This window comes from Orbicella franksi, chromosome 5, assembly GCF_964199315.1.
Source record: "Orbicella franksi chromosome 5, jaOrbFran1.1, whole genome shotgun sequence".
Classification (NCBI taxonomy): Eukaryota; Metazoa; Cnidaria; class Anthozoa; order Scleractinia; family Merulinidae; genus Orbicella; species Orbicella franksi.
Window position 1 is genome coordinate 9,250,153 of NC_138149.1, and position 13,096 is coordinate 9,263,248.

A 13,096-nucleotide genomic window follows, 5' to 3' on the forward strand; every position below is an offset into this window, starting at 1 on the left:
ATGATAGTCGGTGAAAATTCGGGGAGAATCATTCAACTAAGATCATCGACTATCATGCACCGTTTGGCCAGGCTTTTACAAACGGTGCATGATAGTCGATGATAGTTGAATGATTCTCCCCGAATTTTCACCGACTATCATCAACTATCATCGACTACCATCGACTATCATGCGCCGTTTGACCAAGGCTTAAGAGATAAATACTAAAACAGGTCACGCGACATATATAACAAATTAGACCATTCCGGGCACGGATAGTTTCTTTGGGTAAAGGCAAAGAATAAGGGATATCTTTTCCTTCGCCTAAGTTAACCTTTCCCCACGCCACTTGAGATTTTACTATCGCTCGGATTATGATGTCATTAGACACGTGACCACCATAAAAATATCTTAAGCGATTTAAGGACGCCAAATTCCTATATAATATGTACTTAGGTACTAGTTAGTTATACAAGACCCCTCAGTCATGTAATGCTTTTATTCTCATCGTGTTTAAATAAAGGATCTTACTTACTTACCGGAAGCTTTAGTAACCGATATGACTTTTTGTCAGTGATCAATCATGTCTTACTGCGAACAACTCAAAAAGGCTTTTTAAGCTTACTGGTGATATTTGAAATAGGCATGTTTCATGTAATACTAGAGCCCATCACTATGGGTGTGCAACTCCCATACTAAGCCTATGTCAATTTCTACAGACAGGTCTATTTTTAGATAAGCTTTTTTTCCCGCGAAATAGGTCAGTTCCGGTTTACATGGGCGCGCATCGGTAAGGAAACAAATAGCGGCCTCAGTTGGACATGTCCACTTAATCTTCCGGTGAAATGATGACGTCAAGTCCGTGCTTGTGATTGGTCACTGAAGTTCCTGCTGGGGTCTGAATTCGCGGTAAATTCAAACTAAAAATGGATCGGTCTGTGAAAACGCCGTGACAGGAATATGGCTATGGCTACACGCTCCTAGTGGTGGGCTCCTGGTAATACATATTTCAAGGAAGGTCAAAAATATTTTACGGAGTTCTTACAAAAAAACTAAATGTTTATACACAGAGCAGAGAGCAGGCCCCAGGCTTAGCAAAAAGGCGAATAGCTAAGGTTCAGAGCAAACAATGGGCTTTGTCAGTCCAAAGAATCAGGTACAGCGCATGTGTTAGCAAACCTTTGCTCACTAGGGCAACCGTCGACCATTAACCAAAAACTACTTATTTAAATTCACAACGGCTGTTGCCGTGTAGGCCCTTAAACCGGATTACGATATCTTAAGCGCAGTTAATGTAAGAAGGAATTTTTACCATAATACTCTCTTTTTTATGTAAGAATATATTTTATAAGAATATCGAGAATGAAATTTGCGAAATCGTAAGCCAAATATCGTAAGAATACACCCGACGCTGAAAATTTGAAAGGAATACGATTTTGTGTGTTGAAAATTTGTAAATACAATACAATTATAGGTTATTAACTAAATAAACCGTATAAAATTTTTCCGTTCACTAAACGGCAAAACTAGCCAAAAAGCAACAAAAACAGCACTAGCCGTATTTTCGATGCTGATAACATTTCTGCAGGACGCTATGTGCGTCACTCAGGCTGGCTCCAAAATTACTTTAACACCATCCAGACACCGTATACATTCGAAAACATCAATGTCAGACGCAATAATCTAAGAATACTCACAATAATATTTTCAGTCTAAAATCGGCAGAAAAATAAGAATATTCAGCCTCGGCCGGAAAAGAAAAAACAATATTCTTATAAAAAAAAGGAGTGTATGAACTTTTTGATACCTCATCCAGCTGCCAATTTATAATTGACGTGTGTGACCAAAGGTTTTGTCGCGGCCCCCTCCAAATCGGGGAAACGGGCGTTGAGGGGCCTAACTGGCTGGAAGTGTGCTTGACGTGATGAAATGAATCGACTCAGGGAATTCGCTTGCTGCTGGAGAGGAACTTGTCACGGGTTCCAAAATATACCGTCGGATCTGCAACAACCGGAAATAAGGACACTGGTAGAACTAGGACTTCACGTTTATTCTTCTTTCTTCCACTTCGACGCAAAATCTTAGATGTAAATCGTGGAGATGTAAATCCGGCGTTGAACGAGGATAAGAGTATTCTATTTGTACTAACGAAATACAAGATTGCATCACGTTAGAGACAAAAGAAAGAGCTAGGGCTAAACAAAGCTAGCTTGAAACGCGAAAGTACGTGAATATACTCAGCTGCATATAGAGTAAAGCCAACTTATTAGGCCTTATAAAATCAGCTGACGAATGGCGATCTCAACAAAACTAGTGTAGTGTTTCCAGCGTACATCTGCAGAATGGATGTCCAACCTAGGAGTAATATATCAAACACGAAAGAGCGTGTTGCGAAAGTACGCACTGATCGTGTGTCAATGAACGCACTTAAGTGGAATGCGGGAAAGGTTTAATGCTATTTACCCAGATGATCTAAAGTTTGCTGAAAGTAAAATATTTAGTGCACAATTTGCAGGGGCGTGGCAAGAATTTTTCAAAGGGGGGGGGGGGGGGTCACACTGTATCAAAGTGAGGGTACTAACCAGATTGTCATGTCGTTTTCGCCATATGTTGTAAGTTGTTTGCTTAAAAAGGCTTACAAAAGAGCGTCACGGGTACCCCAGGATCCTCCCCCGTCCCCCCCCCCCCAAAGCTACGCCCCTGATTCGCACAGCTTTCCAGGCAAAAAATAACCTCCAAAGCACCAAAAATCCTACTTTTATATTATTGCAGTCCACTTGAACATTAACCTTATTGAACCTTTATTTCTTCCCCAACACGTGGACGACCTTACTATCTTAGCCAAGCTTGTTAAAGTTAGTATTCCTCTTCGTCATTATATAACACCTCAATAATCTTTGAGAAAATGCAATAAATAAAAACAAAAATAACGACATATTGTTCGATAGAAATCTGCTTTGAGGCACGGAGTGTCGCTAATTTTAGCTCCCCTCGCAGAATGTTCTACACTGATTTGCCAATTCACTCATCCCCTGCTAATAATTCTTCTGATGCGCTCTTCGTCAATTTTACATGATCCTTTAATCCCCATAAACTCGGATATTTTGTGATAAATTTTCGCCGGTTTCGTTGGATCGTGAAGGGCCTTGCACAATTGGCATAACCAAAAATTGTACTTGACAACCTTGTATTTGGTTTTCCATTGAAAATACTGGTTATAAGCCTTATCGTTCTTATCCAGATACTTCAGGTAATCTGCAAGATCTTTAACGGAATTGAAGTCGGCTGCGTTGATGAAAGAACCAGGAATTACCAGTTCGGGACCGTACTGAGCACCACCAAGAACCACTGGGACCAATCCTCGCTCAAGTGAATTTCTCCAATACTTCTCCGTTATGTAATCTACACACAAACTATTTTCGAAGGCGAGGTAGAACTTGTGGCGTTGAAGCTCTTCAGCACAATCACTACTGATCTGTCGATTGCGGCGCGGACACTGCCAGGTGTTATTCGATTCAAACATAGTTGCACATTTTCCATAGAGGCTTATATCTATGTGTTTCATGAGTGCGCGGACAAATGAGAATCTAACTCCATTTTGGTTACAGTGATTGCTGACACCGAAAGTGGCCATTTTATCTTTTCCCTTTGCGTAGTTTACATTTTCCTCGGCTTGTTCCGCAAACTCTTCGGCTGTTTTCGTCCTCTTATTTAACGGAACCTGTTCACCTGTAATATCCTCGCCAGCCGGTTTAGTTTGGAGTTCTAAGGGAACGTAAGCTCCATACGGGACAAAAAAGTCCGAATCTCGCCGATATGTTGCAGTCCAGTTATACACGCCGTCAGCGTGGGCTCCCACGGCCCCCACACTAGGACTTTCCTTTGAGTAGAAGACCCATCTCTGTGCAGATGGCCGGTTTCTCTTGGCTTCTTCGATATTAAATTTCGGGTTGTATGTTCCTCCGTTGTGTACAAGCACGGCATCACTAAAGTTGCGTAAACTTTTATCAAAAGTGATTTGACATCTGTCTTCTTCGCATGGAGTACCGTCCCAATCTGTGAATTTGTAACCTTGTGCCTCTTCAGCATTTTTCGGACCCCATGGCTCGAAAGGCCACGGAGCGTACACCAATATCAACTTCGTTTGGTTTACTGACTGAAACGTATTAGGACTAATGACGCCAACACCATGGGATTCTTTATACTGAATAAAACTGATTATTCGATAACATGCCACTACCATTAAGGTTGTGGCAAAGCCAATCCGCAGGTTTCTTCTCTGTTTCTTGGTTAGGACAAAGAAGCAATAATAGGGCCTTAGCATCCTTTTCACCGCATTCATTTTTAACCTGGGGTTCTCCTTTCCAAGCCTGATGGGAACTGTAAAAGAAAAGGTAAGGACTAAACTGTTGCCAGTGATCGATGAATGTGCTTGATAACAGGATTTTCTGAAGAGTAAATCAACTTTTAACAAAACCAACTGCTTATAGCATGACTTGGTTTTCAGCAGGCTCTCCGGCAATAGCATCATAATCATTGTCATTGTCGTCGTTGTCGTTGTCGTTGTCGTTGTCGTTGTCGTTGTCGTTGTCGTTGTCGTTGTCGTTGTCGTTGTCGTTGTCGTTGTCGTTGTCGTTGTCGTTGTCGTTGTCGTTGTCGCCGTCGTCGTCGTCGTCGTCGTCGTCGTCGTCGTCGTCGTCGTCGTCGTCGTCGTCGTCGTCGTTGTCGTTGTCGTTGTCGTTGTCGTTGTCGTTGTCGTTGTCGTTGTCGTTGTCGTTGTCGTTGTCGTTGTCATTATTATTAAAAAGAACTTTTCATCCACCATCGATTGCATACCAAGTACACCCATGCGCGTTCAACAACCGGATGAAACTCGATGATCTCAAAATCTCCGTGCCGAAAGCCACTTCCCATTCATGTCGACTTGCGAATGATCTAAACTGATCACTCTTTGCCTTTGGTTCATTTTATCTCAATTCGCTAAGGACAAATTTGATGCAAACTCAGTTTAGCTTACATCTTTATTTGCCGGAATGCAAAAAAATAGTTTTATTTTAGGTTTGCGTTAGTTCCTTACATTTAACAATTAGATTATGAGCTCGAGATCTCTATCGCGTGATAGTTGATGAGGGAGCAGCCCGAGCCAACTACAACGTCTAGACAGCGAGAACGAATAATCTGATTGTTTTAGAATAAAACTTTTAGTCGTTCTAAACTTCTTCTAACTCTTCACAGACACTTGACTGAAAAAAGCAAAGAAGCGGCCGCCATTTTGTTTCCAACTGCACACTGCTAGGCTTCTCACCCTCTACAACAGAATAGATAATCAATAGCGTAGCCAATAAGAGAACGGCATTCATGAAAGGGTCCCAGTGGATAAACTAATTTGTTTTTTGTGATCAGAGACAATTAATGTTGCGTGACATTAAGCACACGAACTTTGATTGACATTTTTAGCTAGTAGTTAACCATAGATTCGAGACCCGGTACACGTGCGAGAGTCGCCGCATATGCGCGAAGTACCTTTTAAACGGGATAAAATTCAATCTAAATAAGATAAGATAAGATAAGAACTTTATTAACGTGTCGAAGTCGCTAGCATACAATGTATACTAACTGGGGACACCTGACTACGATTACTTATCTGAATAAAATATGAAATACATGTCTACCAACTTTGTAGTCGATATTCTTCCCCTTTTAAAAACAAACTGTCGATCATGTTACTTAAAGTAGTTATGTATATTTGTGTTTGTTGCTGGAGGGCAAATAACCGTTGACGTTTCAATTCACCCATTATTCTGGCACAAGCTCTTAACTTCGGTGTATATGTCCTAGCTGAGATAAACTTAGACCATGAACGTGTTCTTAACTTCACCATCAGTTTGATGTGTTCTTCTACTTGATTTGTTATTTGGTAGTTTTCATGAAATGGTTTAACTAAATTACAAATTAATCACAAAAATGTAAATTTGAAGATAGTTTGAAACAATAAATTGAACTGGCTGACATATTCATACGTGGTTCAAAATTCTGCCGCAAAATTTAGCATTGGAAATTCCTGGTTGAGAGTGACGTTGTTTTGAAGATCATTATCCCCATATACTGATCAATATTTTGTACAAAATGATAAAAATTCAAACTTGAGAATTGTTTAGAATTGTCTTCTAACAGCCATTACCACCGCAATCAATTTTTTGACCGCTCCAGCGGAAAAACGATCTACCTAGTATACATTGTTTAATTATCAAAAATGTGCTCTACAAAAACAGCGATGCCTACATTTTTGGTTCAAGTATGGAATGAAAATTAGGTATATTAATTTAAGTTCTCAGTACACCTTAATTGACCACCTCTCGTTAGTGCGTTTTCAAAGTAAACATCAGTGAAGCATAAATTTCCCGAAAGTCTAATAAATGAGGACTTCGTTTATCCTCTGTTTCTCTGAAGCCAAAAAGCTAAACGCTGGGAATTTGTTTAAAAGGTTAGACCAAAACATGTCCCAGCCAGTGATTAAGAGAAAGAAAATTCTTATATCCGAGAGAAATTGAGGTGTATTGATACCTTAATGGAAGTTTTTCTTTAATAGCCGCCGAAAACGTCTAACAACCAACTAGCACTGGTTTGACCTTCCCGTGATTAATGCTATAAGCTAAACTGAATTGCATGGTAATTTAAATTTTGCCCTCCTTATCACAAATGATGACTACCCGAGATGCTGAAAATATTACAACCAAGTTTGTCTCTTCTCTCTTCGAAGAAAGCAAATATTCTTGAAGATACTGAGATACTCATAAGTATTCCAAACAAGTTTCTCTCTTCTCTATTCGAAGAAAGAAAACATTCTTGAAGGCAAATTAATGCTTGTGCATTCGTTTTATACATATTCTTCAAAGCCGCTAACCCTAATTATCATGCGATTCTCAGTTCTATAAAATTCGCATTCTGTAAACGCCTGACGTTCTTCTTTAAATAAAATTGCCATAGCACAAACAAAAAGAAAGAAAATATAACCCACCTTGCTTCGCTTGAGCTCGAGTGATATATTGAACTGACAATAGAATCTTTTGTTAACGATCTACTAGCTAGAACCCAGGTAAGACCGCGCTAACCGGAAGCTTACTATGAATAAAAAAGATATATACAGGGGACCTTGGGAATCATTATTTTTCTTTGTGGCGGTATGGCTTATCTAGCTTTGTGTGGTGTGGCATTCACATTTTCTTCTTAGCATGGGTCGCACTAGAGGGGATTCTGTTTGTTTTACCAAAAATTGGGTCAAAATTGGAGCTTTTCCTAATGCGACCACTACAAGCAAAATTTGGAAAATTTGTCAGTGGACCAAAAAGATCAAAGACGCTGTAGTGTATGGGTGGGGCAGGCAGATTTTTCCAAAATCGCCCAAAGAAAACAGAAATTCATTAAACATGTCAACTGCGTGTTTATTTACACGCAAGGAAATTGATGGACAGTATGCCTGCACGAGAAAGCATCTTTACAAAAGCGTTTTATCAGTGTTGACACAATTTAGCCTTGTCGTGTGGCATCATGTGCGACCGGAAAACGAACCCAAAAAAAATTGGTCAGTGCCGATAATTTTAGATCTTTCGGACCGCCCAAAAAAAAAAATTCGTTCTAGTGCGACCCATGCCTAAGACAGCAAATGTTTTTTTGGAAAGGAAAGAGATTATAATAAGTGTGAACCTTGTGTGAACAATAGTGAAATATTAATTAAGTTTTCATTAAAGCAATCCATGTCACGATTTTCCATGCTACGCTTTCGATGCATTTTCACGCCACGGTGTAATGACATTTGCGTAAAACCACACGGGTTGCAGTATTCCAGTCACCTTTTTGAGATCGTCTTGAAAGCTACAAAGTCGCTAACAAGGGGCGAATGACAGGCCACACAATCTCCGCCGGTGTGAAACATTTGGAAGCCATTTGTATTTTCGCTCTAACTAGCATATCTTTCAGGGACTTTCCTTTTTTAAAAGGTATGATCATGATTGGTGGATCTTTAAAGATGTAGTGAGTAGTGGTTGGTTCTGTATTATGTGCAATTATTATTATTATTTTTTTTTTCATTAAAGCTTGTTTGATGTTTGCCACCGATCGATGGCTCTTATTTGTAACAAAAGGCAATTTGTCTTTGTACCTCAGTTTATTTTCTTAGCGCTAGGACCCTTTCCGTGAATTCTATTTTATCAGAGCTTTTTAAAAAAAAGTTATGTTTGAGGGTCTTTAATCCCCTCTGGTTTTCCAAAGTGAATTGCCACTTTCGTGATATGAGAAATTTCTGTTTTATTATTTACATCCAACTGTTTAATATATATGGAAATTTCAAAACCCTAGCTGTCTCCGGAATTCTTCCTTAAGCAATGACCGTTGCCAGGGAGTGAAACTTAATGCATTTATAAACTGGGCAATGAGCAGGGTTGAACAAGAACGAAGCATATCAAAACTAACTCCCTACACCAATGCATGTGACTTGCTCACAGAATTAAATATGTATACACTTATAACGGGGGCACCCAACGATGGTGGTCCCTCAGATGCTTTATATAAAACGCTGTTTAGGGTATCTGGAGTGCTTTCAAAGCTCTGCAATTAATTTAGTTTTTACCCTGTGAGCAGTTGGTTTCTCCTACGCCGAACATAGAAACCAACTGCTCGCAAATTGGTTAAGGCTGCGCTATAAATGTTCTGTCTGTTCGGTCATATTAGGGTAACCTGAGCGTTCTCGAATTTATTAGTGCGTAATGTGCCCTCTCGCCTCCAGATCGAGCGGTCCCTCTTTGAGTCCATTTTTGGGACATTGTGTTGTGTCCTTGGGCAAGACACTTATCTCTCGCAGTGCCTCTCTCCACTCAGGTGTTTGCATGGGTACCAGCAAATTGGTGCTGAGAGTTACCTGGCGATGGACTGGTATCCCATCCAGGGGGGGGGGGGGGGGTAGCAATATCGTGCCACTGAAACCGGGGATAAGCGTTGGCCTGATGGTCTACTTGGCTCGAATGCAGACTTTGCCGTTTTCTTTTTACTCGAGTAACCTACAATATCAAGTCACGATATTTGTTTATTTCTTTCGCGTCGTTTATGAGGAACTGAATGCGAAAATTTTGCATCAGAAACCGCACGAAGTCCTTTTAGTCTTATTAGCCCATTAAGGTTATTTCGGGCAGTCATGCATTCTTTTTATTTTCACTTATTTTAAAGCATCTCACAACCGCGAGCAGTAAAAGTTCGCAGAAACAAAGCTAAGCTGCTTAGAATATATGCACACACACAAAAAAAAAACAAACTTGTAACAAATTTAGAGAGACATGATAATTTCGCACAGGAGTGAAAATAGACATTTAGTGGTTTATACATTTCCTTGCGAAAATAATAAACTGGAACGAAGTCTCTAAAAAGTTTCTCTATTGCTTTTTCCCTCACAGATTGCATTACACTCATTTAAACTATGTACAAAACGCTAGCGAAATTTCGTGAAGGACAAAATGTTGTTCAAACTTTCGAACGAATTTTCGAAGATCCAAATCGAATATTTGACCGAAATTTCACAAAACCTCGCGAAATCTCGCCAGAACGTTTTTCAAAGCCAAGAGAAATTTCACGAAATTTCGCATCTGTAGAAACTATAGGCATTCGATATTTCGACGAAACTGATTCGGAAAGATGGCAATGGGTATCTCAGGGAGCACTACTTCTGCTTCCGTTCATTCAGCTAGCTTTACCTCCAACTTCAACTGATCTGAATTACAAGAATTCAATACTTTCTTAAATACCCTATCGACAGGCATGTGGGGCTGACCTTGGAAAACTGCCTTGGAGGATTAGACATCCTATTACAACACTAACCAAAACACTTGTCACGCGACTTTCAGTAGCAAAGTACGAAGTCCTGAAATAACTAATAATGAAATTAAACTTTAGAGAACAAAAAACCAAAACAGGATGTTCCTTGGGAGATCCATGCAAAACAAGGCAAGCAGACGAACCCGAAAATTAATTAGCACCGATGGAAGATATTGTGTAGAGCTAAGAGCTCTCAAACAAACTAAGAAAAACAAATTGAAGTTAAAAACCTACGGTGAGGTGATGTCGGGCCCTTAAATCACAAGACTCTCACAGTCACGGTTACATAACGATAAATTAAACGACAGAAGATCATGCACTGAAGCTCAATTCTGTAAGCAATATCGAGCTTCACATCTATTAAATGGAAGACTTTTTTCAGTAAAAGTCTCGACTCACAGTGAGTAAGTACAAGTCTTTTCCACTTGATTTATACTAGTGCTAGTAAACAAGAAAGGAAAAATTCCAGGGACACTCGGTACCGTTTGGACTTGGTGAAGGGTCGGAGATGTTGGTCGTCTCGCTTAGCAGCTGTGAATTACAGAGTTTGGTATATTTTAGGGTGTTCAGGGAGGAAGCTATAGTAATAGTTTTAACAGTCAAGGTATCCTTGTAGAGTTGCACGCGAAGAAATCGAAAAAGCACGTTTCTGTTGTTGAATTGATTTGCTCATAACATTCATGCTTGACGTGGCAGCAATCTTTCACGCTTCTGGATTTTAAATTTGGTTGCTCAGCCTGAAACGTAGTCCGGTTCATCGGTTATTCGGGGCAACAGCCAACTTTTGCAACCCACCCACCTCCCCTGGGGACGGTTGACAAGCTGTTGCTTGCCTACTGGCTCAGCAGTGGCAGAACCTTCCCATACCTCAGCCTCACGCGATGACGTAATGAGCATGCTGTGAGGATATGCATGACTCGCTGTAATACTGTGTGTAGGTAGTGTACATGTGGGTCGATGGCGCATGACAAAAACTATCGCCGAAATTGATCTCTTTTATGGAGTCCAGTTCAAAGTTTCGGATAAGCAGCCCTACCCAGAGCCGCCCTTCGGAAAAAAATTCAAATTCTAACAAGCGAGGGCATCACTCGAGCATCGGCGTATACTGGTACTCAGGTAGGAACTGGTACTTGCTTAAAAGAAAAGCAAGCTCTTGTTGACGCAGTCATAAAGTTTCTCTTCACAAAGGTTTTTTCAAAGAATATCAGAGGCGATACCCGGCACTACAGAACTCTAAATTTTTCACGTCAGCAGTTGCATCCGCTATCAGCGTTATTGTTTTAATACCAACAGAAATGAACGTTACTCTTCTGAAAGATGACAGATGTTGCTCGAAATATGTTTGCAAAATTTAAACTTTTTGTCTACTCATTTCTGGAACAGAACTCGAATGTTAGGTTTGCGTGCAACCGTAAAGATAACTGTAAATCTGGGACTCAACTGGCAGGGTGCAAAAAGGGTGTTAACGGCCAATTTACACTTGGTACTTGTGCCACTTTTCACCGGCCCGTTCTCGGACTATCTGACTCGACACTGATGAGGAGAGTCGTTTACACGGCAAAATTTTATACCTTTATGTACCTTGTTTTTACCTTACTGGCGGCTTTACTAGTGTTACTATACTGCTGAATTGTTATGTCCAAGATTGACTTAATTTACTTCTTCAGTTATAATGGCCAACATTCAGAATTCTTTTAGATTCCTTTCAGAATTCTTATAAAAATCATAGGCTATCCCTGAGCAAAAATGTTTGCTTGTCATCGCTTACTAAACCATTTTGTAAGTAAAAAAATAATAACAAATAGGAAGGGAAATGGCGAACGACACAGCTAAATTCAATATTGAATATTCAAATTCAGGGATGCCTTTACATGGAAGATGGAGATCTCTCTAACTTTCTGAGTTCTTAACATTTTTATTCCACGAACTGGGAGGTAACGCTACGAAACTATCCTAGTAAGTGTAAGTAAGTGAATAAGTGTTATTTACTAGTGGGACACCACCAGCGCTAACTCGCTGAAAACGCTTCAAAACGGCCTCAAACACCACGAAACAACAAAGAATACGACAGGAAAGCAAGTTAAGTCAGTTATATTCACAGAACATTAAATTTTAGGTATTTAAAGCAAACCCGTAAAGTTCCCATACAAACCCTTGTAAATCACATCTTTGTAACACAACACCGCCGAGTCAATGTTCGCGTACGTTTCATTTACATTAATTATGTCCTCTCATCTCGCGCTTGGGCCGCCTGTGAATTGATAAGGATTAAAAAAAAATTGAAATACTTTCGATATTTAGGAATAACGTTGTTTTTCATTCACGAAGAAAAAAAGTAAAAGTGTTTTCTACAGGTGTAAAAACAGAAGAGAAAAGAAATATTTCTCCCTAGAGAGTGCTAGTAGGGTTTAATTATCAACTCAGCAGGCGTTATCTTGATTGGTTAAGATAACACGCCATTGTCCCAGGCGGCGTTTTGATTGGTCAAAAAACCACAATATTTTCCATGAGAAATAGACGTTGCTTTGCTTGAGCAAAGTGAGCGAACTCGGAGGTGCTTCGTGGGAAATGCAGGTCGAAAATCTTGTTGTTTAGCTTAGTTTTAAGCTGGCAGTTTGTGAAGGTTGTGGGTAGATGTCGTTGATAAATTTGTGGTAAGTTGTACCTGTTATTATACGTTCTTCTGTTAACCATAACAGGCTAATTTGGAGATCATTTGCGGACGATTTTGCGGGTGACCATGTTTATTCCGCTCGCTACATGTTCTGATATTCTCGCTGGAGGCGTTCAAATTCTTCCGACTATAGCAGTCTTCTTAGGAAACGGGAATGGAATCATCATGATCTCAGTTAGATTCCCGTAACGTTAATACCTGTCTATAGAACTTAACATAATTTCATTTCCAGAGAGCTCACAGAAGTTTGAATCTATTGGGCTTAGAAAAAACCCACAACAATTAAGCGAGATGTCACACAGAAAGTTAGTCTTATAATTAAGTTTAAGTCTTATATATAGCGATTTTTTATTCTGCCACAGCTCAAGTTAAGAAGATCACTGAATACAAGTTTGGGGGTGAAATCATTTGCAATTTAGAAAGCAGCGGAACGTAAACGAGATTCGAGGTCATTTCCTGTAGTTTTTGACGTATTTCCTTTCGATCGTGAAGCTTCGTGCGGTCTGCTCGTGAATACAAAGTTTTTTTTCACAACAGCGTATAAGTCTTAATCATAGCTGAGTATAGCTAACGGAGAACGTA

The 13,096-nt window shown here is 39.9% G+C and overlaps 2 protein-coding genes across 9 annotated transcripts in view; one reads left to right on the top strand and one right to left on the bottom strand.

Annotated features, from left to right (window-relative positions):
• Positions 1-2,661: 2,661 nt before the first annotated feature.
• Positions 2,662-7,631, bottom strand: LOC145488417 (3-galactosyl-N-acetylglucosaminide 4-alpha-L-fucosyltransferase FUT3-like). Of its 2 annotated transcripts, XM_081467283.1 has the most exons (2): positions 6,998-7,631; positions 2,662-4,359 (listed from the first exon to the last, which is right to left on the bottom strand). In XM_081467283.1, the coding sequence occupies exon 2, from the start codon at positions 4,319-4,321 to the stop codon at positions 3,005-3,007; it is 1,317 nt and encodes a 438-aa protein (XP_081323409.1). In that variant the 5' UTR covers positions 4,322-4,359; positions 6,998-7,631; the 3' UTR covers positions 2,662-3,004. The 2 variants fall into 2 exon arrangements, with proteins under 2 accessions (XP_081323409.1, XP_081323408.1); XM_081467282.1 differs by lacking the exon at positions 6,998-7,631 and having other exon boundaries at positions 2,662-5,452.
• A 2,187-nt stretch (positions 7,632-9,818) lies between these two features.
• Positions 9,819-13,096, top strand: part of LOC145488416 (serine/threonine-protein kinase Nek10-like) — a 35,524-nt gene continuing 32,246 nt past the window's right edge. For 3 of the 7 annotated variants that reach the window (XM_081467273.1, XM_081467279.1, XM_081467280.1), the window contains exon 1: positions 11,723-12,494. The gene's annotated coding sequence lies outside the window, so the exon portion shown is untranslated. The other 4 variants (XM_081467278.1, XM_081467274.1, XM_081467276.1 and 1 more) reach the window with 4 other exon arrangements.